General features: G+C 45.1%; 4 protein-coding genes across 4 annotated transcripts; 3 read left to right on the plus strand and 1 right to left on the minus strand.

Annotated features, from left to right (window-relative positions):
• Positions 1 to 11,297: 11,297 nt before the first annotated feature.
• Positions 11,298 to 13,326, minus strand: Triagg1_5045 (uncharacterized protein; the record flags this gene model as incomplete). The annotated part of the gene is made up of 4 exons (XM_062899516.1): positions 11,298 to 12,281; positions 12,395 to 12,858; positions 12,912 to 13,062; positions 13,189 to 13,326. The coding sequence occupies 4 exons, from the start codon at positions 13,324 to 13,326 to the stop codon at positions 11,298 to 11,300; spliced, it is 1,737 nt and encodes a 578-aa protein (XP_062755870.1).
• Positions 13,327 to 14,322: 996 nt separating this feature from the next.
• Positions 14,323 to 15,398, plus strand: Triagg1_5046 (uncharacterized protein; the record flags this gene model as incomplete). The annotated part of the gene is made up of 2 exons (XM_062899517.1): positions 14,323 to 14,415; positions 14,508 to 15,398. The coding sequence occupies 2 exons, from the start codon at positions 14,323 to 14,325 to the stop codon at positions 15,396 to 15,398; spliced, it is 984 nt and encodes a 327-aa protein (XP_062755871.1).
• A 3,518-nt stretch (positions 15,399 to 18,916) lies between these two features.
• Positions 18,917 to 20,418, plus strand: Triagg1_5047 (uncharacterized protein; the record flags this gene model as incomplete). Its single annotated transcript, XM_062899518.1, has 4 exons — positions 18,917 to 18,984; positions 19,139 to 19,390; positions 19,580 to 19,761; positions 20,015 to 20,418. 4 exons carry the CDS (start codon positions 18,917 to 18,919, stop codon positions 20,416 to 20,418), a joined length of 906 nt encoding a protein of 301 aa, XP_062755872.1.
• A 1,341-nt stretch (positions 20,419 to 21,759) lies between these two features.
• Triagg1_5048 (uncharacterized protein) lies at positions 21,760 to 22,750 on the plus strand (the record flags this gene model as incomplete). The annotated part of the gene is made up of 2 exons (XM_062899519.1): positions 21,760 to 21,958; positions 22,008 to 22,750. The coding sequence occupies 2 exons, from the start codon at positions 21,760 to 21,762 to the stop codon at positions 22,748 to 22,750; spliced, it is 942 nt and encodes a 313-aa protein (XP_062755873.1).
• Positions 22,751 to 23,926: the final 1,176 nt, after the last annotated feature.

Consider the following 23,926-nt stretch of genomic DNA (forward strand, 5'->3'; position numbering starts at 1 on the left):
CCTTAGTAATAATAACAGGATTTATTTAATTATACTATAGCCTCCCTAGGATAATATTATTAAGTATCTTTGCTATTATAAAGCTTATAAGCGTCTACTTCTTAACTTCTTAGTTATCCCTTATCCTTAGGAGCTAAAAGGTATATCTATATATTTTACCTAAGTCTCTGTATACTAAAGTAATTACTAAGTTATTATTAAGTATTACTAAGGTATCGCTTACTAAGTATTTACTTAATATATTAATATTACTTCTAGTATTAAGAATAGCAGTCCCTGACTTTTATATTCCTCCTACTTATATCTATACTTTCCTCCTTATTACAGGGGATATAATAAGTAGTAGCTTAAATAAGTAAGCCTTACCTTCCTAAGTCCTCCTTAAGATAACTAGTTTAAGGTTTAAGCCTTATGCTAGGTTAACTAAAATACCTACTTAGGGGTTATTATAATACTTTATAATATACCTCCTATCTCTATAACATAAGTAATCTAGCTTTTCGCAGCTTATAAAGTAATACCTAGGAGTTTTATATTTATAATATATAATCTCTAATAAAAGTTTATATTTTCCCTGCTTTAGGGTAACTAGGGGGTTATTAGCTAGGATATTATCCTTTATCTAGCCTAAGGATTATTTTAGTATAGTTAAAACTTCCCTTCTCTTACGCAAGGTATAAAAGGTATATTTACTTTTTCTAAAATAAGTAAGGTTTCTTTTTCCTTATTTATCCCCTTTACTAAGGCTACTAATAATTAATTCTACCTTAAAATACTTTCCGTAAAGATCTTACTATATAGTAGGAAGTCCTTTATAAAGAATATACTTCTTTATCTTTAGAAGCACTTTTTAAAGGAAAATTAAGATTTTATAACTATTATCTATATAATATAGAACCTTATTATTAACTTTCTTAAATTATTTAATAAACTTCTTTATAATTTTACCCTCCCCTTAATATATAGTATCTAATACCTTTCCTTTATTAATAGCGCAGGATTAAATATCTTTAACCTAGTCCTTATACTACCTTAGGTATTACGCATAAGTAATATTATTATAGTTTTATTAAAGTTCCCCTTTAAAATAATTAATCCAGTGTTATTAGGCTTCTCTTTTAAGATAAAGGCTTACTATAAAGACCTTGCGTACTTTATTAGTAATCTCTTTAAATATAAATAGGGCATTAAGTTTAAAAACATAGTCTTAGTATTCTCCCTAAGTCTCTTCTTTAAATATAGGCTTTAAAAGGTGCAGCTTTTAATCCTCTGTATAATTTATTAGCTCTCTCGCAGGCTTCTCCCAGGGAGCTATAACAGATAACTTAAAAAGGGGCCCTTCTTATAAAAAAAGCACTTTAAATTCTTTATCCTAAAAATTAGCAAAATCCGCCAAATATTAGGCAAGCTTCCTTTTCTAATTTTCCCTTATAATAAAGACTACAAGACTAAGTAGCTTATCCTTAGTCAGGAAGGTATATTATCCCTTAGAGGGGGCCAGGGAATCTAAAGTAATAGGTTAAGGGTTATACTATATATTAAGAATTAAAGTACTAGTTTAAAAAGTAGATTCTTTCTTAAGGGGCGCTACATAAGATATAAGGCTTTACTATATACCTTTAAGATATAACTAGCTTCTTACCTACTTCTAAGCAGCGGCCTTCATTATCCTTACTTTAATAATCTCTTACCTTTTAAAGAGAGATAAACCTATTAGAGATAGCAGCGTATAAGAGAGTAATAGAGTTAAGGAAAGGTTCTAGTCGTTATAAAGGGATAAAGTAGCTAAGAGGTATATAATAACTATATTTATCTCTAACCTCCTCTAGAACTAAGGGGATTTACGCTCCTTTATATAGTAAATCCTAGCTGTGACTAGCCTCTAAGCAGCGACTTCGGCAGCATTCGCCGGCTCCATAGCTCCATTATGCCTCTTCCTTCCTCAGACCCCTGATAGAATACCTGAATGATTGGTCACTTAAGCTGCCCACCATACTTCTCTCTGTTGCATCTACGCCACAAGAGATCTGGATCAAACACCAGCACACAATTTACTGCATCGGAGGTGTCTCGGTTTCAGGGCTGTACAACGTATACTGCAGAATCGGGCTTGAATCTTAGACAGTGGCAGTCAATGATTAAGCGCCACTCTCTAGGAATGTGCCAAACTCGATTGATATGCGATGCATCTATCAATTTAACAATCTCACTGAGTTTGACTGTTCGTTTCGCGGGGAGATTTGTGCAAGAAAATATATTGGCTTGTCTTCATATTCTGATATCTAGTCTAGTGACATGTGTCAAGAGTGTGTATGTATGAAAAATCTCTGATCTAAGAGAAACCTACGACTGACACATACTACATGATGGTTAGAGCTAGCATGCCAACTTATATCGGCGAAATAAAGATTCCTAGTTCTAGTATATCAATTATTAGCCATTTATATTAAAGCAGTTGGACCGTCCCAAGAAACTATGTGCGAGTGTATGATTCTCAGCACTATTCCCTTGTATATATGAGGTTATTTTTGTCAGACTATCAAATTCATCTTTCAATCATACAGCTTACCGACTGTACACTCTGAAGCGAATCCAACGTTATCATTTTGACTCGGAAAACGGGAACATAGAGACGGCCGATGACAACCGACCAAAGGCTACTATGCCAATCGCTACAAATTGCCGACCGTGTAACGTCTTTGCCGCTGCGAACAAAATACATGTAGGTCAAAGCCAATGAAGATAAGCGCCCGCACTGGCACAAAACCGCCGTTAGAGGTGGACGTCTGTTACCTTTTGGCTCAAAGGAAGTACAAGCTTGGTGGTGATGTGGTGAGACTGCAAATTATCGCTGCCGAAATCGGAGAAACTACAAACACCAGCTTTTCGTGGTGGCTCGTAATTGAGACCAAGCTCGCGTGAGATATTTGTCGTCTCAAATGTTGGTATCTTATGGCAGATGAGAGCCCACACACAATTGACAGCTGAAAGCTCCGATGCTGGTGGCACCTTGAAACATCGACAAATATATGTGGCTCGTCTTACTAGAAGTTCCACCCACACACATTTCGGGAGCCTGGATGCTGCAAGAAGTATTGCATACGCGAACGGATTCCACTTTGAGAATCTCGGAACAGCACTTTTGGTGCTCGCTGCTTGTAAAGAAGCGACAGGAAACACGGTGATGAAGATACAGGTACATTACATACGTGACTCATGAAGCGTAGTAATTTTGCTTCTCTGCTAAAATCTTGACGTGAGTCGGATGCGAAGCATTCTCTCTTGCAAAAGTGGACTGATTCAAGTCCACACACCGCAGGCAGAGGATCTTCCTCACAACCAGCTCAGTGATGGATACCATATGCAGATCCAAAGCATCAGAAGATGAAACACAATTTCCAAATCAGGTATTGTGAGCCATTGCCACTCTGAACAAGGTGGCATGTGTCCAAATTGCTTCATAAGCTGTTGGAAAGAAATTTGGCCTCTTTGTTGGAAGAGATTCAACTGGTTATGTTAGTCAACCGATCAAAGTTACACTCGAGATTCGTCTGCAAAACAATACGTACCATCGGGCGACCGATTACGTCCAGAAGGTCTCGAGTGGGCGTCTGCCAATCATCATCAGCGCATCCACTACATGTATAAGATACGGGCTGACATACCAATTTAGAGGTGGGCTGTGGGATATTACTGTATATTGGGTTTATCTGGAAGGAATCACACTCGTTGTAAACTTTTGCCATAGGATGTTCCTCTCACGTGGGGTATAAGATTCTACATCTTCATGAGAGTCTCCTACTTATCGCGGATGCAATACTGGAAATATATGGCCTTCATTATGTTTTGCCATCGGCATGATATGCCATGGATCTTGCAGCACGGAACATTGACATTTATGAGCGACGCCACTAGATTAGTATATAGACTGCTGGAAATCACGTAGAAGCTTCATGGTCTGGCAACCGCATTTGAATACTACAGTGTATACTCCACCTTTTTAAACGTTTATTTCTGATGTTCTGAATTAGACTTCTGATTCAGAGAGCAATGCCTTGGACAAGATCGAATCAAAGCTAACATCAAAATAGGATACACTAGATGATTCAGGCATAGCCTCCTTTTTGCATGTGTAAGTAGCAATCTGTCATAAGCCTTCTACTCAGAGCTAACTATAACTGGGATTCCGACATCTAATCATACTTATATGCGGCATACTCTAGACTTCCGAGGCTCCGTCTCACTGACACAGTCTAGTTACATCTTTAGCGACATGTTTTGTGTCCGTGGTAATAGGCATGTACTTGCAAGTGGGATGATATGGAAAGAAAAGGTGAGATTATTTGTATACTTGGGCTTCCTGACAATTTCTGCCTGGTTGATTGTGGGTAAAGTAATCATCTTGCAGTTAGGGAGCAGCGGCTGGATGATAAGTAGAATCTTCCTAAATATATAGGCTTGGTAACCAAAGTCCATGCTTATTTGAAGTCATGATGCGTTGTTTTGAAGGCGAGCTAAGCTGTATTCGCAACATGGTTTGCGTATAGACGCTAATTATCAATATAATTACATGTCGTAGCATAAATACTTGGCAAGTTCTATTCCTTTTATGCGAGATATTCTTGGTTAATACTCAGTTAGAGTGAAAAGGTGCTGTACTAGACGTTTTCTGCATCAAAGAACGTTATTCTGGGTCTGAGATCATCTATGATAGATATATGAGCATTATATTTGTAGTTCTGAATATATATCAATTGTAATATTCTTATGAGAATAAAGTTCAGTTCACCTGAGCTTCTTGAGTATTCCTTGGATGATAGGGATCAGAGCGGCTTCTATGGCCGACTCCGTCAGGTCGAAAAAAATCTTCCGTAATAAAAAAATAAAGACAAGTCTCTACATGATGCCAAAGCTGGGTTCATCTATCATCTACAACTTTTGAAACGACATAAATCTTCTGTTAGATTGTATTATGTATTCATTGAAAAAGCTTGTTCATCTGGAGTCTACGTCTACTCAATCGATCATCTCATGATTCAACCCATATAAACTCACCGATATGCGTATTATGAGCCAGTCATTACAACGTTTCTCATAGCCACTATGAGTCAGTGCGTGTTCTACTAGATCTGGTACAGAATCATACATAATGCTTTAGATCTCGTGCCTTGTAGGGAATATGTCTCTTGTAGGATCGACAGCATCCAACAACGAACATCTCTAATTAGTAACCAATTCTCAAATTTACAATTGTGATTCTGCTCTCGCTCAGCCGGAGACCACGCTGTACGTTCTGGTTCAACGGTTTATTCTCCAATTACATTGGCCAGTGTAACGTTCACTGCATACTGACAGTCCACTCACTCTCTTCGCGACATCTTGTCAAACGTCAGGTTTCGACATTACCATTAGAATAACCCCGCAATGGGGACCACCTGGCACCCATTCAGTTGTAACAAAATGTCTCCTGCTAGAAATTGTGAGTATTCAGAAGCTTTGAATCACAACGTGGCACAAAAAAAAAGAAGTTGGGACTCTCAGCGACACCAAAGCATGAGCTATGATGCACAAAACAGCTGATTCTCCTTTATTCACACTCAAGTTTCTCTCAGCCAAGATGCTATAAAATAAGGGGCGTCCGTCGTTTTTTTATTGATGGAACTTTACTAGGAGACCCAAAATTCGCAATTCCAACGCTTCGCAATAGCACTCCCAGGAGACAAATCTCGCATCTCGACAAACTAGTGAATCCAAAGAGTCAAATAATCAACAATGTGTTTCATCATCGTTACCCGGTGCCTTATATGCTATCGTACCATGCAATGCAACGTAGTTCCCTGCAGAAAGGTGGTTCATTCTCATCAAACATGTGGCGAGCGTGAGCAGGGTCCCGACAACATCTCAGATGTCATGTGCGACAGATGCTACGAGAAAACCCAGCCCGCAATCCCTGCTCCTTCTCTGAAGGACAAAGCAAAGTATTACGCCAGAAAATTCACGCCCGGTGGCGGTTCTTCTTCATCTTAGGTGAGTTTGAGTTGCATCCAGACAGAGATAAGCCAGCGTCTCTATTCGATGATCAAACACTAGAAGAGCCATCTGAGACTGCAAATAAGAAACAACAAGCCTCACAGGCCTCTGGTCTCAACCAATAAGAAAATTGTATACTGAAATAGGTTTTAGTAGTCAAATATTTTCGAGATGGGCGTCCAGGAATATGTCACCTACGGATGGTCTTTGAAGCCAGCGGCTGAGTTCAACGAAGTGTCACACCCAAGTCAAGTCCATTCAAGCACTCTGCCCACAGTCGCGAACTATCTCAAACAATTCCCTATATCTTTGGCCGAATTAGAGCGACACCGAACTTATCTCTCTCGATGTTACAACTTCAACCAAGATTCGACGAACTATATGGGAGCTGTGGGGCATGGATGGCCGTTACTTTTTCATGAAATTGGAAGCAACAGGGTAGGCGATGTGGACGCTGAGCAGCAAGTTCACTTTTGCGAGTCAAGCAAGGGCTGAGAGAGTTATTACTTTACTCGAGGCAAAATAGTTAATAAAGATTGTTGATTTGGAAAAAGAAATGGCAAAAAAGAATGTCCTCGGTGAGGCTCGAACTCACGACCTTCAGATGGCCCAAACTGGTTATTTGGATCATATTGAGAATATGAGACTGACGCGCTAGCCAACTGCGCCACGAAGACTTTTTTCTTGACGGTGCAACTGCGAATTTTGGACTATGAAAATTTCACTTGCCTGTGGCCTGGTGATGCCCTGTCACTACGTCTGGGAATATTTACCGCTCTTGTATTGCGACATCCTCTTTGGAGAAATTGATAGAAGCACATGCTGTAGGGCTAAATCTGTAAGACTGAGAACATGAAGTATAAATGAGAACAGGTTTGGGGCTACGAGCTCAAGGTGCTGCGGTTGGGGGTCATGACCTGTTTTCTTGCTCCTCCTTCGTATACTTTATACTGGATGTTATGCCTACCTCAACCTCTCCATGTGATGAAAGTCCATATGTGCTAGCCTTTTAATAAGAGACGTAAATTTTCACCTTCAATTTATTCTCTGTCGAATCCGAATATGACATCTTACTACCATAGTTCCCAATTCTCAACTGGGCTGCTCAAATACCGCTCATTCAGCTTGCGTTACCACAGCCACGCTCTGATGAACCAGTTGAGCTGAGCTACGCGATAAGGCTGAAGTACAGCTCAAGCTATTGATCTTGGCATCGAAAACGCCTAGGTACCCATCTCTTCACCCTCTATTTTCCTCTATGAATCACCACATGAATTCGTGCAATTCACGATTATTGTTTCTTTAGCTTAACGCGTGGTATTGCCGCCCCAGAACGAGTCGACCGGCACTGATAGCCCTGAGGAAGGCTTTTATCAACGACAACAAATCCAGAGTCATCGTCCCAGTCTTCGAAATGATATGGCTTGTGCTGTTTAGGACAAGAGATCGTGGCCGACGAACTTTCCTACAAATAATGAACGGCCTCGTCAATCTCACATGGTGGGGTGCATTTGCAGCATACGGATTTTGGGTCTTCGGATATGAGTTCCTGAATCACTGTGCATTTCTATATGGGGCGGCCTTGCTCACCATTCTGGTGCAACTTACTGTTGGAGGGAAACAGGATTGGACGGCTAATACCGAGCTCGCCAATTTGCGATACAACACAGGCTGGTCAACTTGCCTCTACGTCTTGCTGAGCTTCTGGATTGGATGGTTCTACAGTATCTCTAAGTCTACGACTACCTTTTCTCCTTTCTTTGACCATTTTGCGAGAAAAGGATACTTTGCTCTACCCCATTCTACAACAATATTGATGACTCTCTTTCTTGCACGACAAGACCGACAATCTTATCTCTCCCCAGAAGGCTCTTTAAAGACTTGCGAACACACTGTTCAATTTTGTCTACTTTGCAGTCGTACTGTAATAAGAGCGATGAGAGCGCGAGATGATTCTCAAGGCGCTCATCATTGGACTTCTGGCTCTCTCGCCGCATCGGTCAAAGCTGGCTGTCGTGTCTGTTCTACCGTTTGGGAACAAAAAGGGGACTGAAACACGATTTGCTTGGATACATCATGTTTTGGAAGCCTGCAACGTCATGGGAAGCTTCTATCCTAGGATTCACCATCATTTCCGAGGAACCGAGAGGAGAATATTCCGGAGCAAGATGCAGTTTCAAGCTGGCTTCATTGGAAGCCAGTGACATTGCATCTCAACCCTTGTCCAACAACACGGGGTCTTACACCTCTTTGCAGCAAGTCTCCAAGTGGCTTCAAAATTGCAGGATAAACCACGCTCATTGTCGCAATAAAAGTCTTACAGATGCAGCATTCAAGCCTACTAGACTTTTGTTTCTTCAGTCCGAAGGGGAGATTATCAGAGTGCGGCTCCATTGTTCAACAGAACAACTTCCAGCCGTTCCATACATGACCCCGAGTCACTGCTGGGGTGGAGGCAGTCCACTGCGGCTTGTAAAAATGTCACTTTCAGCGTTTCAGCAAAATATTGACATAAAGAAGTTACCAAAGACCTTTCTATAAGCTGCATAGCTGGCAAAATACTTAGGTTGTTCATATCTGTGGATCGACTCCTTATGCATCATACAGGACGATTTGGATGACTGACTACGAGAAGCGGCTCTAATGGGCAACGTGTATAAGAATTCCATTTGTAACATTGCCGCAACTGATGGCAAAGACTCTTCCAAAGGTTGTTTTATACGAGGAATCCTCGTGCCATTCAACCAGAGCCCTGCATTGGGATTTTCGACCAGAGCCAATATCTAGTCAATAGCTCAGATGTGCTCAGAGATCATGTCTTATACACTCGCGGTTGGGTGTTACAAGAAGTTCTTTTGGCGCCCCGGGCCTTGCATTGTTGCCGTGAGCAGCTGTATTGGCACTGCGACGAACTCCAGGCTTCGGAAATCTCCCGAATGGAATGCCAGCATCCATCTCAGAAGATTACCATCACGTAACAAAATATCGAAGCTTCAGCAATGGTGGGAAGCGCACTATTCTTACGTCTTCATATCTAGAAAAGATTGCATCAAACTTGCCTCATTATGCAGGTTCTGCAGCGGCACATCGCTGGATTGAGTTCCCGCAAGCCTATTCAGCTGACCTTGATATAAACACACTCGGTTTCGAAATACGAGGTGAAGACCTAGGTATCCCTCTGGAAGATATAAGCAAATACTTAGCTCGCCTTTCTCTATACGAAGAGCTCAGCCTCAGATGGAAGCTCAAAGCTAGCCATCCATTTACCTATTGGGCGAGATTCGTCCAAGCATACTGCAGCATGTCCTTCGCCAGGGCAGAGGATCGAGCAGCTGCTTTTTCTGGTATAATCTCTCTTTCAAGACCACATCTTGGAGATTCCCTGCTTGGACTATGGAAGGTATTTCTGCCTTTTGAGCTAATATGGGTCGCAGTGAAGCCTTGTAATAGACAGAAAGCGCTGAGGGTACAAGTTGGTCTTGGATGTCCATGTATGGTATGATCAGTCTAGCTTTCACATGCGGAGATTGTTGGTAATAGCAGTCCTTCTTGAAGAAACTGACGGCGCTTGTAGCTTTAACTTTTAGAGATGTTCTCGTAAGAGTCAAAGATAATGAGGAGACTTGTCTGTAAGAATGTGTCTTTGTGCTTGACTACCTTCGTTGGATCGAGGCGGCGTATAATCTTTACTCCCTTTGGGAGGGCATTGCACGGTTGAGAGTCATCTGTGGATCTCCAACATGCTGAGCACTAAAAGCACATGTTTGCTTTTTATTCCGTCTTAGAACCAACCAATGCTTGGCTCCATTGAGTGATTACTGTCACTGAATATATACAAAGGCTTAGTTTGAGCGGGTTGCAATAATTTTGTCATTTAACAGCAAATCGCGACAAACAGCGCCCCCGAACACCCAGAAGTCATCACCAACTCCGCGAAACCTGGAAAAAATCAAACGCAACTGGGATGGTCTAACCGCAGTTTGCACATCCCGACAATCTACATTAGTTTCGCTAATTTCTGAGCTCGCCTCACGGAGAATAGATCCAACAACACAATTATATCGCTAAGAATGCGGGTCTCGCTTGAGTGTACTACATACGGCATACAGCCATTTCTGTCATGGCGCTCGCATTTATGGAAAGGCAACTTGTTCTTAGACATACTCGTATGCGTGATGATTTGATACATACCCCCCAAAGCCCGTGGTTTGTCGTTTTAGTTGTGTTTCTTTTCCACGTGTTGAGATTGGCTTATTCTTTTTGTCCTAGATTACCTTGTCGGGATTTTCGCGCAGACTCTCCGATACGCGGCGTCCAAAACTCTCCGAGCCAACGAATTAGCACTACACTGATTTAACAAATAAACTCTTGTTTATCAGTCTGGATCTATTCCACGTGAGTCTCCTGAAACCGACCGACTACTTGGATAGGCTATTCTTCCATACTCCCGGCAGTAGATCCGTGATATTTATGCAAATGGTGATGCAGAGCATCCCCAGTGGGTGATCAGTTTTCGGCTCGCAGCCAGCGTCTCCCACAATCTGGGACTCTCTTATGGAGTCATTACCACTCAACTACATGTATCCATGTTGCATTTTCTGGGGCTCATTTATTCCCTCTTGCCCTTATAAGCAAGAGCTAGCGTCCAACAACGATCAGCAGCGCGTCCATCTCAGTGACCAGGGGGGAGGGTGTAAGATTGCGGCCCGTGAGCAAAATTCGATGACAAATGGGGCTTTACTTGTGTCCCTAGCTTGATGGCGCTCATTGCGGGATACTGGCAGTTGAAATGGCTCTCATTACTTGTAGAAGCATTGAGACGCCAAAGAGACTTCCTTCTGGAGCTCCTGCAACTTAGTAAAGTGAAGATGGGTGTCTAACCTCTTCAGTTTCTAAGAAATTACCCCGCCATAAAAAGAGAACAATCAGACGAAATAAGAAATCAGCACTTTAATTTGGGTTGCTCCTGAAAGAGAATGTGGATTAACCAAGTCGGGCAGGCGACCGAGTCAGTCGGTCAACGAGCTCGGGAGACTTTGGGAGTCATGTACCCTGTTTCTTTCGCCAACAAGGGAACATTTCCCCGACAGTATACTTCCATTATACTTTCTGGTCTTTCCCCCTGTTTTCACATCACTTCCAGGTAGAATGAAAAGCTCATTATATGTAGTAAACACGACGTAGTCATATAAGCACCTATTTTAATCTTCGTATTCTAATCTTCATATTCATAAATCTTTTGCTCTCAGGCCAATGCAGTGCTCAGATCATGCAACCAGTTCCTCTCGATACCGGAATTGCAGCATTGGTCCTTTCTGTGAACTGACAAACCGGTCATACAGCTGAAACTCGCTCTTGCACCCCCTTCCTTCCCGGGCATCTCCAATCCCTTCGCCCATGTTGCTGCTGGGATCCAGGCGAATATCGAAAAGCCAGATGAGGCGAGCCAAAACAATGGACATCTCCTGGTAAGCCAGGTATTTTCCAATACAGCTACTACGGCCACCACCAAATGGGGTGAATCCATAAGATTGTCCCACTGCTGGTCGCATTTTGAACGACTCCTTCCCTGACACTGGGACGGAGCCATCCTTGAGCCCTTTGGTACGTTCCTCAGGGATCCAGCGCTCAGGAGCATAAGTCAATGGCTCGGCAAAGTTATCTTCGCAGTGGTGCATGGAGTAGTGCGGTATTCCCAAGTTCACTCCCGCTGGGAAATATTCGCCGTCAACCGTCATTCCCCCAGGGCCTACGACGCGTGGCAAGATGCTTGGGACGGGGGATGACATGCGCATAGCCTCATCAATACAGGCAGGCAAGTACACAATCTTCTGAAGTTCCGCAGAAGCAAATCGTATAGGACACTTTACGTTTGACGCCTTCTTTCCGGTATCTTCAGGTGATAGGGGAAAAGCTTCACGAATCTCGCGAGTTAGACGTTCAAGTGTACGAGGGTTGTGGGTCAGATAAAACAAGGTCGAAGTTGTTGCCGTGATCATGCCATCTGTACCACCAATGATGAAAAGACTGGCTTCCGATATGAGTTCTTCTGTAGAGAAGGCATTGCCGGTCTTGGGATCGCGCGATGCAATGAGTGCTTGCCAAATATCTCTGTGCGGCATAGATGATTGCTCCAGGCGCCAGAGGGCGAAGGATCGGCTGACCGACATCAAGTTGCCCACACCAACGATGAGTTCTTTGAACAATACCTTGTGTAGATTACAGAAGAAGAGGGATTGCATATGGCCCACCTTAAGGGCAAATGTTAGCCGGTTAGATAATATCGTGGATCGCTCATTGCCGTATTTGATCTCTCCATCAATGAAACGTAGAAACATAAAAACGCAGCCTCGATTTGACTTACCAAGTGGATTCCAGCGACACCATTGGGTAAATCTTTAACAAAGTGTCGATACTTTGGATCTCTCTGGACATTCCATGTTCGACCAAAGGTCACAGAGCCCATGATATCGGCAATACAAAAAGCGACAGCGTATGACATGTCCTTACCTGGACTCCAGCCATGCTCTCCTTGTGAATTGCTCCCAGCTCCCTCGCCGATGATGCTGGTAAACTCATCAAGATGCGGCGTTACTTGGTCTTCGAATTCCTTTACCGCAGCCGGCGTAATGGCAGTCATATTGACCCGGCGCCTGAAAGCATGCGCTTTGTGGTCCACAGTGGTCAGAGACATCTCTGCTCCAAAAAAGCGCTTGAAGGAGCCATACGCATCGGCCTTGAAAGTGTTGGAATTGACATCGTGAAGGTCTCGAGACGCCTTTGCAGAGTTGATTGATAGTCGGTTAGGTCCAAATCGAACGAATTTCCCTTTGAGCGTAAGTTGATGAGTCGAAATGGCGTGTCAATGACGAGAAACGTACCATGTTTCTTGTGCTGCCAATCAAGCTCGAGATGGCGGCCTCCCTCTGCAATCCAATAAACAGTGTACCAGTCTGTGAGCGACGCGATCAAAGGCCCTGGGTATTTGGCGAGAGGATGAAAGGCCAGCCTGTAAACTAGATTCGAAAAGAACTACCGCAAACAACCCCATTAGCGATCAATGAGACGTAAAATAATGCGACCTGACACGGTGTCTGTATAGTTCTTGACAAGAATGACGTGAAAACGCGGAAAATTTGAGAAGTGCATCTAACGCACCCATTCAGAGAAGATGATGGCTGCGGCTTGCGCATACCACCGAAGGTTACGAGGTTGCTGCAAGTGGAAGTATGACAGCGTGGCTAATCCCAAACAGATGCTCGCGAAGGCGCAAGCAGGGATAATGTGAAAGACCATGGCTAGGGCTTGTTTCTCAGTGAGATTGAACGGGATTTTCGGAAGGGGAAGCCGTCATTGGCGGCAATGTCAGCTCCTGGAGAAGAAACAGACCTCTTTGCCGAAAGCTACGGTAAATCGTATTATTGAAACCTGATATCAGCCTGGATCATCAAATTATCAGGGCACGGCCTGATGTGGTGACGGGAAGAGGCGACTGTCACGAGTTGGATCTGATGATTCGCAGGAGAAGAGTATCATCAGGCGGTCAATTTGCTTATATTTTGGACCTGTCTGGAGAATACACAGATTGGTCAGCATACCGACCGAAGAGCGAACAGAATCGTGTTAGCCACCTGCTCATTCGTGCTACCATACTCCGTACAACATTAAGAACGAAAGCACAAGCATCGGTGTTAGCAGGGGGGCGGGGCGTGTGCTTCACTATTGAGGGGGTACAGATAATTCAAGTTAATCATGACCCACAGCACAATGAGCGTGTGCTATCGCCTTGTCCAAGCGTGGTGATGTTGGTTTCTGAGCTGTGAGTTGATCAAAGACTGCGATGTGACAGTTGAACTGACTTCAGTGGAAAGTCTCCGGCTCCCTCCTATTGTGGAAATAGGGCTGTATTAATGAATCACAGCTTGGAGTGAGACGTGATCGCGGGTCCGCCATTTATTGTCTCATCTCTCTCCACAAATAACCACCCAGCACAGACCCTGGGACCTGGAAAGATGATCGCGAAAAGGCACCGTTGATCCTGGTCTCCTTAAAAGTCGGGGCCATGTGGTGAAGTGGTGCAATACCTTCTTTCAAGGTCTTGGTGTATGTCAGAAGAAAATGGTCAATGGAGAGTGAACGTGCGCCGGATATAAGTTCATGTACATATAGCTAGGCCAGATCCGCTTCCCCTGTTCGTAGTTCAACTTCTCTGTCTTGGTAAAGAACCATCTCCCATCCTTCTCGTCTCTTGCTGGGCAAGCCGCAGCTATTTCCTCTCCCGTTGTGCAAATCATGGACAATTACACGTTATTAGAAAAGGGAGTCATAACTCCGGACCCAATCCCCATTGAGACTGCTGATGTAGAACACCCTCATAATCTGTCTGTAAGTAAGAGTTGGGTCCCAGTCAGCAAATGTCACTCCTATGCTTGTCGAAACTATGAGAACGTGGTTAGGTGCTGACATTTTTGATACAGAGTCGATCTTTATTGTATCATCTGAAGACTCTTTTCCTGTTCACAAAAAGCGATTTTAAAACAGTCATTGCACCACAGGGCATATTCGCCATCACAGCAGCATTATCGACGACAAAGCTTACAACGGCACACCTCGGAGAGGGCGAGTTCCCACATGTATGGAGTATAGCGTCTCGCGTGCCGTTGATGCTCGCGTGGATTTGGGTGAATCTCTTGGTTGAAGACATCGCCAACCAGCGCCTTGGAGGGTCTATTGTAGAAGACTCAATCAACAAGCCATGGAGACCGTTGCCTTCAGGACGGATTTCTCCAGAGCAAGCACGAGACTGGCTCCTCGCCGCCATTGTGGCTGCAATGGGCTTGAGTTCTCTATCTGGTGGCTATACAGCGAGCATCACATTAATGGTCTTCGTCTGGATGTACAATGATCTAGATGGTAGTAACAGCGGCATCTGGATTCGAAATGCGCTGAACGCAGGAGGACTCATGTGCTTCAGCTGGGGCGCATTAGCCACGCTGTCTGGAGGAGAACTGCTGCCGGAAGGTTTCGCCTGGATATTGGTGACGGGAGCCATCATCATGACAACGGTCCACGCACAAGACCTACCAGACATTGAGGGGGATATGGCTCGTGGGAGACAGACGGTGCCCCTGCTGTACGGCGAGGCCGCGGCACGAATATCACTGGCAGTCATGGTAGGTTTCTGGTCGGTAGCGTGTCCGTTCTTCTGGGATGCGTCTCCATGGGGTTGGGCAGCATCGACAAGCATAGGATGCGCAATGTCGGTGCTTGCGTTGAAGAATATGGGTCATTGGTGGGATGAGGTGGTGTGGAAGCTGTGGTGCCTTTGGGTGGCGGCGCTGTATCTTTTGCCAGCATTGAAAAGGTGAACCAATAAAAATAAAATAAAATAAATGACAATGTAATTTAACGCTGCAGTCCCAATGTTCTCCCATGTCCTTGCATATGCCTCATAAGCATTAGTGGTGGATGAGGGTGCGAGCTGCGTGTGAGCAGTCGCCACATGTCATAGTAGTAGCACTGTAGTAGTATGCATGGGTGGACAAAGGACGGGTTCGGGTAACAGATGCAACGTTTGGACGGAGTTCGCTCCGTCGGATTTCTCTACGGTCATGCAGGCACCGGCTTGCTGAAGCACAAGGTGCTCCTGTAAGTGCTTATGTGTGAGATCAAGTCCATGGATCCAAGGGGTATGCAAGCAGGCCAATTGGCCCCAATTGAACTTGGCCAAACTGTTCCTGCAGAACCAAGCGCCGGGAAACTCACATACCAACACTCCAGAAGAATGTAAAAACCTTTTGTCCACCATCCGTCCATCTCATTGTGGAGAAAGCTAGAAGCAAGGCCCCAAACTGGTTCCCAGGGTGTGTCTCATATGCACGTACTCCATACAGGTGCACCTACAAGTCGGGCAGGGTTGATACGGGGCTTGTCAACCCGAACGAATATTCCAGAAGCAGGGAAGGGGTGTCAGGGAAAAGGGTAACCTAACAGGGAGAAGAGTACTCGTACTCGAATGTTACGGCAGCGCCATAACACTGCAAACATAGAATATGCCGGGTGCGATTGGATGCTGTGTGTCATAAAAGGGAGTTCGTCCGATGTTGACCTCGTCCATGTGTCATTCTGAGCCGCGATGGATAAAGTGCATGCCAAGTTTACAATATCGGCCAAGAATACCCCACGGACTGCCGTGTTTGGGCAATACCTTCATGAATCGGGAAAGCTGAGTACTCGAAGAACGACCCATTTCTTCCATAGGATTGCCTCCCCAGGTAAGACACATCACTCGTGTTGGGCTCACACATTTGACACATTGTCACCTTCCGTTCGTCCGAAGGGTTGGGATCTACAACCCACAGGGCCTTGGACTTCACGACTAAGGACTACCCAGGGTAAGCAATATGTACATTTTACCAAGACGAATTGAGCCGATATGAGTCCTCTGGTTGTGTTTATCGATCCCGCCACGGCGGGTCGGAAGCTGGCCGCATACAAGCACATGCAAGATGTCAGCGTAAGACCCAGTTATTGCAGGGCCACGAAGCGCAAGTCGGGCTCAATCAAAAAGCCGAACCATGACGGCATTTTCTGTTGAATGTTCCGTGGTTTCAACTGATTATACGAATAAGCGTGCCTCCCCGAGACGCGCAGGACCGCGGCCACCGAGGCCGGGAAGGCGTTCGTAATTACGAGCTGTGCCTTTCTTCTCACTCGAAAGCTCACCATCGGTTTGTTCTCCTGTGGATAAGATTATTTAAACTTTCTGTTCTCTGTTCTCTTTTTCTTCTTTTTCTTTTTCTTTTTCTCTTTCTTTTTTGGTGCCTCATATGTTGACGAATGGCTCGTGGCTACCAGATACCTCGTATAGCGAACATATTGGTGTTGAAGCAGTCTACCGGCATCGCCGTGGCTTCTGAGCCCAATTAGAGAAGAAAAAGGATCGGCCAGTCCCCAGTTCGGGAACCGATGGTCCCGTCATAGTTGGTCAACCCACTCAAAAGACCACAAGGCCATGCATGTGGCCCGTGGTGGTGCTTTTCAATGGGGCTTTTCTGCATAATCGCCATTCCACGGTATTGGTACAGGGTCTGTCTACTCACAAGTTTGATCTACGGCGAAGAGGGGCGGCAAAGAATCTCTCGTAGAAGCAAATGACCTTCTTTTGCCGATCCCCGGCCCTTGGAACGGCCCGTTTGCGGCTTCACTAGCACGGAGATGCCCGTGCCTTGCCTGGATCCGCCAGCAGCCAAAACTTTACCTGGACTCGAGATTTTGCTAGATCGAGCGGCGCGCATACAAAAGCAGCATGTCCGGGGTAGTAGGTAATACTCCGGACCGAGCTAAGCGCTAATTACGCCGATGAGAAGGTCGCGAATGCTACCAACATGTAAGGTAGGTATGTATAATTCAATACTTCTTGGGTTCATCATTCCCTTCAACGTTGAACATCTTGCGAGCCTAGCCACTCGGCTACAAACTTGTTTCCTACGAGATACGACGGCTTCGAAACTGCAGCAAGAGATGGAAAAGCTATTTTGGAGACATATTTTACACACAAGATACATTCCGTAGATTCGGACGATACCGGTTGCCTTTCAACAGCTCATCATGATCCAACCACTGCTGGCATACATATTCCTATACTAATATCGCTATTCTATCATAAGTATTATACTTCACCTTGGTATGTTTATATTCACAAAATGCATATTTCACCTAATCCCAGTTATAGTTATCCTGCAGGGGAAAGATTCAATCCACGGCGAAATGCCCCGCCTAGGGTGCCATCGTTGGGAACCATGATCTGCGAGCTTTTTTGCGTCAAAGGGCACCAATTTACGCTTTGCTGTAGACACCAAGCTTGTGATGCCGCAACGCAGGGAAAACTGGAGCCGAATCCTGCGAGTTTTATCATCTGCATTTGCGACTGGATCGTCTGATGTAAACGTCATGCACAAGAGCGGATATTAGAACCGCTCCAGCGGGGAGCTGAAGCCGAATTCATTCGCTGTACTATGAGATGGTTCTCAGGTTTCCGGCCTCAGACACAATAGCCCATCTTATCGCAGTATCTATAACAGGCATGAACAAAGTACTTGTACGAGTACGCTACGAATAGCCTAACTGACATACCAACCCTGAAAATTTGTATAATTGCGTGAGCGGAGGCGGTCCAACTACATGCCCTGCAGTTCAAGGGAATTATATGGGCCGCTCCACGGGCATGCATCCTAAGCTAAGGCATGTGCGTATTCCGAATAGGCAAGCCGGAGCAGCATCTTGCATCCCCTAGTGTCGTTTGCCCTGGACATCCCGCGCAGTTTCGGAGTGTGTACGTCTACGGTACATGTATGTAACATGGGGCAAAGAAAAGACGCAGGGACAGAATGTCTCTGCATAACTGGTATGGTGCCGGTTTTACTGCTCTGAGATGATCCTCTCCTCCATGAGACGGCCAACAGTTGTAGAAATATTGGTTGTAATACCAGTTGGCAGTTGTTGGCTCTACTCTGGACCAACATGATGCATCAATTCTCCTCCTCTTTTTCCCCGCCAATTTCGATCCTGCTTCGATTACCAACAAAAGTATTTATAAGCGACTTGGCAGTATCAACTTTCAGAAATCTTTTTGGACTTTATGTGCTGAATTGAGGTTCCTCTCTTCCACTGTCAACCTTCTTTAGGACATAAATCTCCCCCCTCCGCAGCTTTTAGAAGCTCTTCTCCACCTTGCCAGAATCTCCATCAATACTACTGCACCACCACCGGGGATAGGAGACAAATCGTATGCTGATGCTGTAGCTGCAGTACTCGCATATTGCCAAAAAAGAGAAGAAAGGGAGAAAAGAAGCACTAATAAAACCCAGCAAAAAATTCCCACCACATGATCGGTCAACCGGGCTTCGCCTATCTCACCAAGAGCATTCAGACCCTCCAGGGTTGCCACGACCAGTCCGTGCTTACACGCATACTGTACTTGCAGATCATACTACGCTGCAAAGCACAGTCTCCTTCGTCCTAGAGAAGCTACCCAAAAAGAAAAAAGACAAATTATATTGGTGTAAATGATGACTGCTTTAACGTGGTTCATCACCGGCTGCTCTAGCGGATTCGGCGAAATCCTAGTACGCCAGCTCCGCGCCGCCGGCGATAATGTCATAGCAACAGGTCGCAATGCCGATACGAAGCTTTCCCATCTCAAAGACACTGGAGCGGCGATTCTCGACTTGGATGTCACGGCGCCTGCCGCCGAAATCCAGACCAAAATCGGCGAAGCGTGGGAGATCTATCCAGGGGGTATCGACATCGTGGTTAATAATGCTGGCTTCATCGTCAGCGGAGCGATTGAGGAGTTAACGTAAGTGGATATCAATCAGCACAGCCTTTGTTAACTTTGCTCATTAACCATATGCATACTACTTGTAAACTGGACTTTGTCGTCTCATACACGATCCTCGCATTAACGCTCCCCTAACATATCTCCGTAACACGTTTCTACAATGTAACATTATGCTGATCAGCCCTAAAAATCTTGGGGCATGACTAGGCAAGAAGACATGGACTCTTCTTTCAAAGTGAATTTCCATGGTCCCCTCAACATCACCCGTGCCATTCTCCCTCGTTTCCGGGCAAAGAACAAGGGTACGCTTCTATATGTAGGCTCTCAAGCAGCGTGGCACGCCGATCTCAGTGCTGGCAGCTATTGTGCAGCCAAGTTTGCTCTATCAGGTATGTGCCCCATCTCGGTTACCTACCTTTACAAGAAGGTCCGGAAGGTGGGAAGATCAATCCGATCTCCTTGAACGCCCATCCTACCTCACTTATTGAAATGGGCACGGTGATTTACAGATCGGGGAATGGCCCACCCCATTTCTATGCCGGCCGTGCCCCAACTACCACCCATGTTCCAGCTGAAACTACACGATTTAGGCTACTCACTGACATTCATGGGCCATTGCATGCTAATACTAGCCAAATACAGGAGCCGTCGAATGTCTCGCCAAAGAATTGGCCATCTTCTCCTCTGGCATCAAGGTTCTCATTGTCGAGCCTGGATACTTCCGCACCAAGGTGTTTTCCAACATCAGCCATGTCGAGCCCCGCAACCCAGACTATGCTCAATTCAATGCCGGCGTTCGGCAGTTTGAAGCCTCGCTCGTTGGGAAAGAGCCTGGTGATGCCAACAAAGCCGTGACGCGAATGATTGAGCTCGTCAAGGGCACGGGCATGGCTGCTGGGAAGCAGATCCCTCTGCGAGTGCCCTTGGGATCAGACGGCTGGGAAAGAGTCAAGACAAAATGCGAAGAGACCATCAAGATTTGCGAAGACTGGGAGGAGGTTGCCAAAAGCACAGACTACACGGCGGTAGATGCGGGTGTGAACTGATACTAGACCTTGGCTGGTTCTTATTGCCGCAACCACCTACCGAGAATAACATAGTTGTAGATCGTCTCAATAACATGACATCGGTATTCACGCCATCGTCTTTATTTCATTACGGGCTCCACGGTAGTTCCCCGCCTGCATGCCATGACGTTCATTGGTCTGTTTCGCTATCGCGTTTCCCAAAGTCGGATCAATGTCCAATCCTATCGACGCTTCGAACCTAGCTTTCCCCAGATACTCTTTTCACAGACTCAGCATTACAAACCCACATATTGAAGTATTTCATAATACAAACTCACTCTTCAAGCCTCATACTTGGCGCTGAAAATAGGGTCACACAGTAGTAGCGTAAAATGGGTTGCTTGTTCTTTCCATCTCCTTCTAGTCTAGCGGCCCCTACACTACAGTCATTAGGTACTTGCCTACTCAACTCAAATGGCGTTTCATGTGGCTACATGACAAAAGTTTGTATTCGAAGAGAGTGAGAACGCGTACACAAGATGCTAGGTATCGCTAATTCATGAAACATCTGAGCCATGGTGTTCAAGTGTAAAGTCTACTTGATTCCTCATTGGAAAACCAGCGCATATAGACGAAAAGAAAACAGCAACCGACGCCACGCAATGAGAACTCAATCCTTGTTCAATTCAAATCTGATCTGTGCCTTATTCTATCCGTACGTGGCCGTCTTTTTAAACTTTAAAATGACAATGATTATTACGTCTGCTGAATTTGATGACGTCTGCTGAATGTTCTAGAGAAATCTATAGTATAAAAGGCGCCCTTATACGGATTAGGAGCTGATGACTACTCGTCAGGTGATGTGGAGAATGCCAACCACGTCAAGGGAGAAATTTGCCCATGCTCGAATGACAACAATTATACACGTCTCCCACAAAGTACCCCAGTAATCTATATCAAAATATATCATCAATTCATTGAGTCATTCATTAGCCGACAAAGATATCCTCTGCCTTACGGATAAAGACCTTCAGTGAATCACTGACAAACGCGCCATCTCCTTTACTAATAAAGACCTTCAGTGAATCACTGATTAATGCTCCAATTCTCTCAGCGATAGAGACCTTCATACAAACACTGACTAAAGTTTCAACTCTCTCATCGATAGACTTTCAGTGAATCACTAACAGTGCACCAATAAAGTATCTTATGTTGCGGAGCGCGTGTGATAGCGAACGAAAGGTATTATTCTATATATAGCAAGGCCTCCTCCTCTCCTTTTCTCTCCTCTCCTCTCCTCCTTTCTCTTTCCTTTACCACATACGCAATCTTCTCTTCTTCCCACTCACCCTCTCTCTCACACAAGACATTGCCCTCACAATGGGTTCAACACAGCGAGAAACTCTGACTCCCCACGCAGCACCAGTGCCAATGTCATCTAAGTCGGCCAGGGGAATACCACTCTCAAGAGTCCGAGACCCGCGAGCAGCTGAATCGGTGCCGACAATCCGATGGACCAATCTTGCAGATTTGCTCACAGCAATTGATACTGCGCCTGGAGATGCGCTGCGTGTCACAGGTACGTCTAAGCCACTGTCATCAACTTGTTCGTCTCTGACTGTTTTTAGATGTGTCTCCTACGGTCTTCAAGATGCTGGATGAAGACAATGAGAGAAACAAGATCCGCCTCTCCATGTACACTGAAGACACTCGGTGTTTAATTATCACGGTTGTCACTGGAACACACGAAATAGCTCACATACGACTGAATGGAGAGGTCAGCTCCCAGATTAGGAACATGGGCCTAGATGACAGCTGGGAAAGCTATGGAAGTAAAAGTTACTATTTTGGACGACGCCCCTCTGGTAGCGGCGGCGGCGGCGGTGGAGGAGGAGAAAAACAAGCAGACTCATGCGGGGGACCTGTGCCAGAACGTCGCGGGGGTTATCCAACGCTTGTGATCGAGTCTGGATATTCCCAGACTTTACCAGCAGTGCGGGAGAAGATCAGAAGTTGGTTTACAGACTCTGATCATCAGATCAAGATTATTATCCTGGCAAAAATTTTCCCGACTGAACGAAGAATACTGATAGAAAGATGGGAAGAGCGACCTCAAGGAGGCTGTCGCCAAGGGGTCTCAACTCGATGGGCAAGCACACTCATACCCGAGTGTTGTCAGACAATCAATATTACCGAAACTTCGACAATCCCGCCAGCATATCAAATCGCTAGCAACGACATGGTACTAGATTTTCGACTGTTGTTCTTGAGAAATCCCCGCCAGGGTGAGGGAGATGTGATCATCACTCAGGCCTGGCTGCAACGGTATGCGCGAAGAGTTTGGGAGGAGTATGATGCTTACGTGGAGTAATCTGGCTTTTGGGGAATGATTGGGAGGAAGGATATGTATGTAATTTAATTCAACTGCTTCTTTGTATGGCTCATTACCTTTAAGATCAGCGATCCCAGCATTTTCCACTTCAGCGGTTTGACGAATCCCACTACAGTACGAGTAGTCTACATAGTTACTCCGTCTGTATACAGCTCTCTCACTCAATCAGCGATGCTCGACTTCAGACACACATGAAGAGCCTCCGAATATATATAAAGCCACGTCTCCAACATATTCTGGAAGGAGACAAACAGGCAATGGTACCCTGGTCACCGGCCTAGACATTGGGATTATAAACTGCAGTACTCTAATCGTCCGTCTATGGGGTCATGGCCTCCCCATAGCGTCTCGACATGGAATCCTGGCTGGGATTTGCTCTGTATATATGGAACCAGGTTGACAACACACCCATAGATGAGAGACTGAGTATATATGCATCATCGGTCGTGATTCCAACGGGATCACTTCAACACACTCCAGCAATGATGGGAATCTATCAGTTTAGCTCACCTCTAGCAGCATCTACAACAATGTGACTCTCATATCTCATGCTAACAATGTCTATCCATTTTCCTTGGTTGAGACACAGAGAGTACATCTTACCTGTGTCCTATTCGACATACCGGGCCAATAGCCCCTCTAGATCATGACATCGAGCGCCTTTATATCGTTTTTGACGCAGGTATTATTTATGTGAGAGCTTTTATACCAGTTGATGATATGAGACATGGAGAGGATGTGGTCCGGTGATTCGAGATTTACATACCGCCATTAAACTCAATACAAGAGAGGGTCTCCACATAGAGGTCATTGTAAGGGAACCCCGATCAAAGTATAAAGTCAGTAAGAAATTTTCTCTTGTACCTTGCATACATCAATATCTTGCATTTCTGCTCAAAATATTCTGAACAACAAGCCATCAATGTTATACTCACCTTTCGCAAACTCTCGTTCTAACTCTCTTCATAGTCATCACCACAACCTCTCGATATTTGGATCCATGGGAAAGAGACAAGCAGTTTCTGCCCCAAGCCTCCTAGGGGAATGTAAAACTTTCACCATTTCTCATGGGGAACTTTGGGGAAAGGGATATATTGCAAGCGGCGCCAACTCACCCGATCCTCCCGGGTAAGCAGTGCATGTGCGTCGCAGGGT

The sequence above is a fragment of the Trichoderma aggressivum genome (assembly GCF_033847375.1).
Source record: "Trichoderma aggressivum f. europaeum strain CBS 100526 chromosome Unknown scaffold_017, whole genome shotgun sequence".
In the NCBI taxonomy this organism is placed as follows: domain Eukaryota; kingdom Fungi; phylum Ascomycota; class Sordariomycetes; order Hypocreales; family Hypocreaceae; genus Trichoderma; species Trichoderma aggressivum.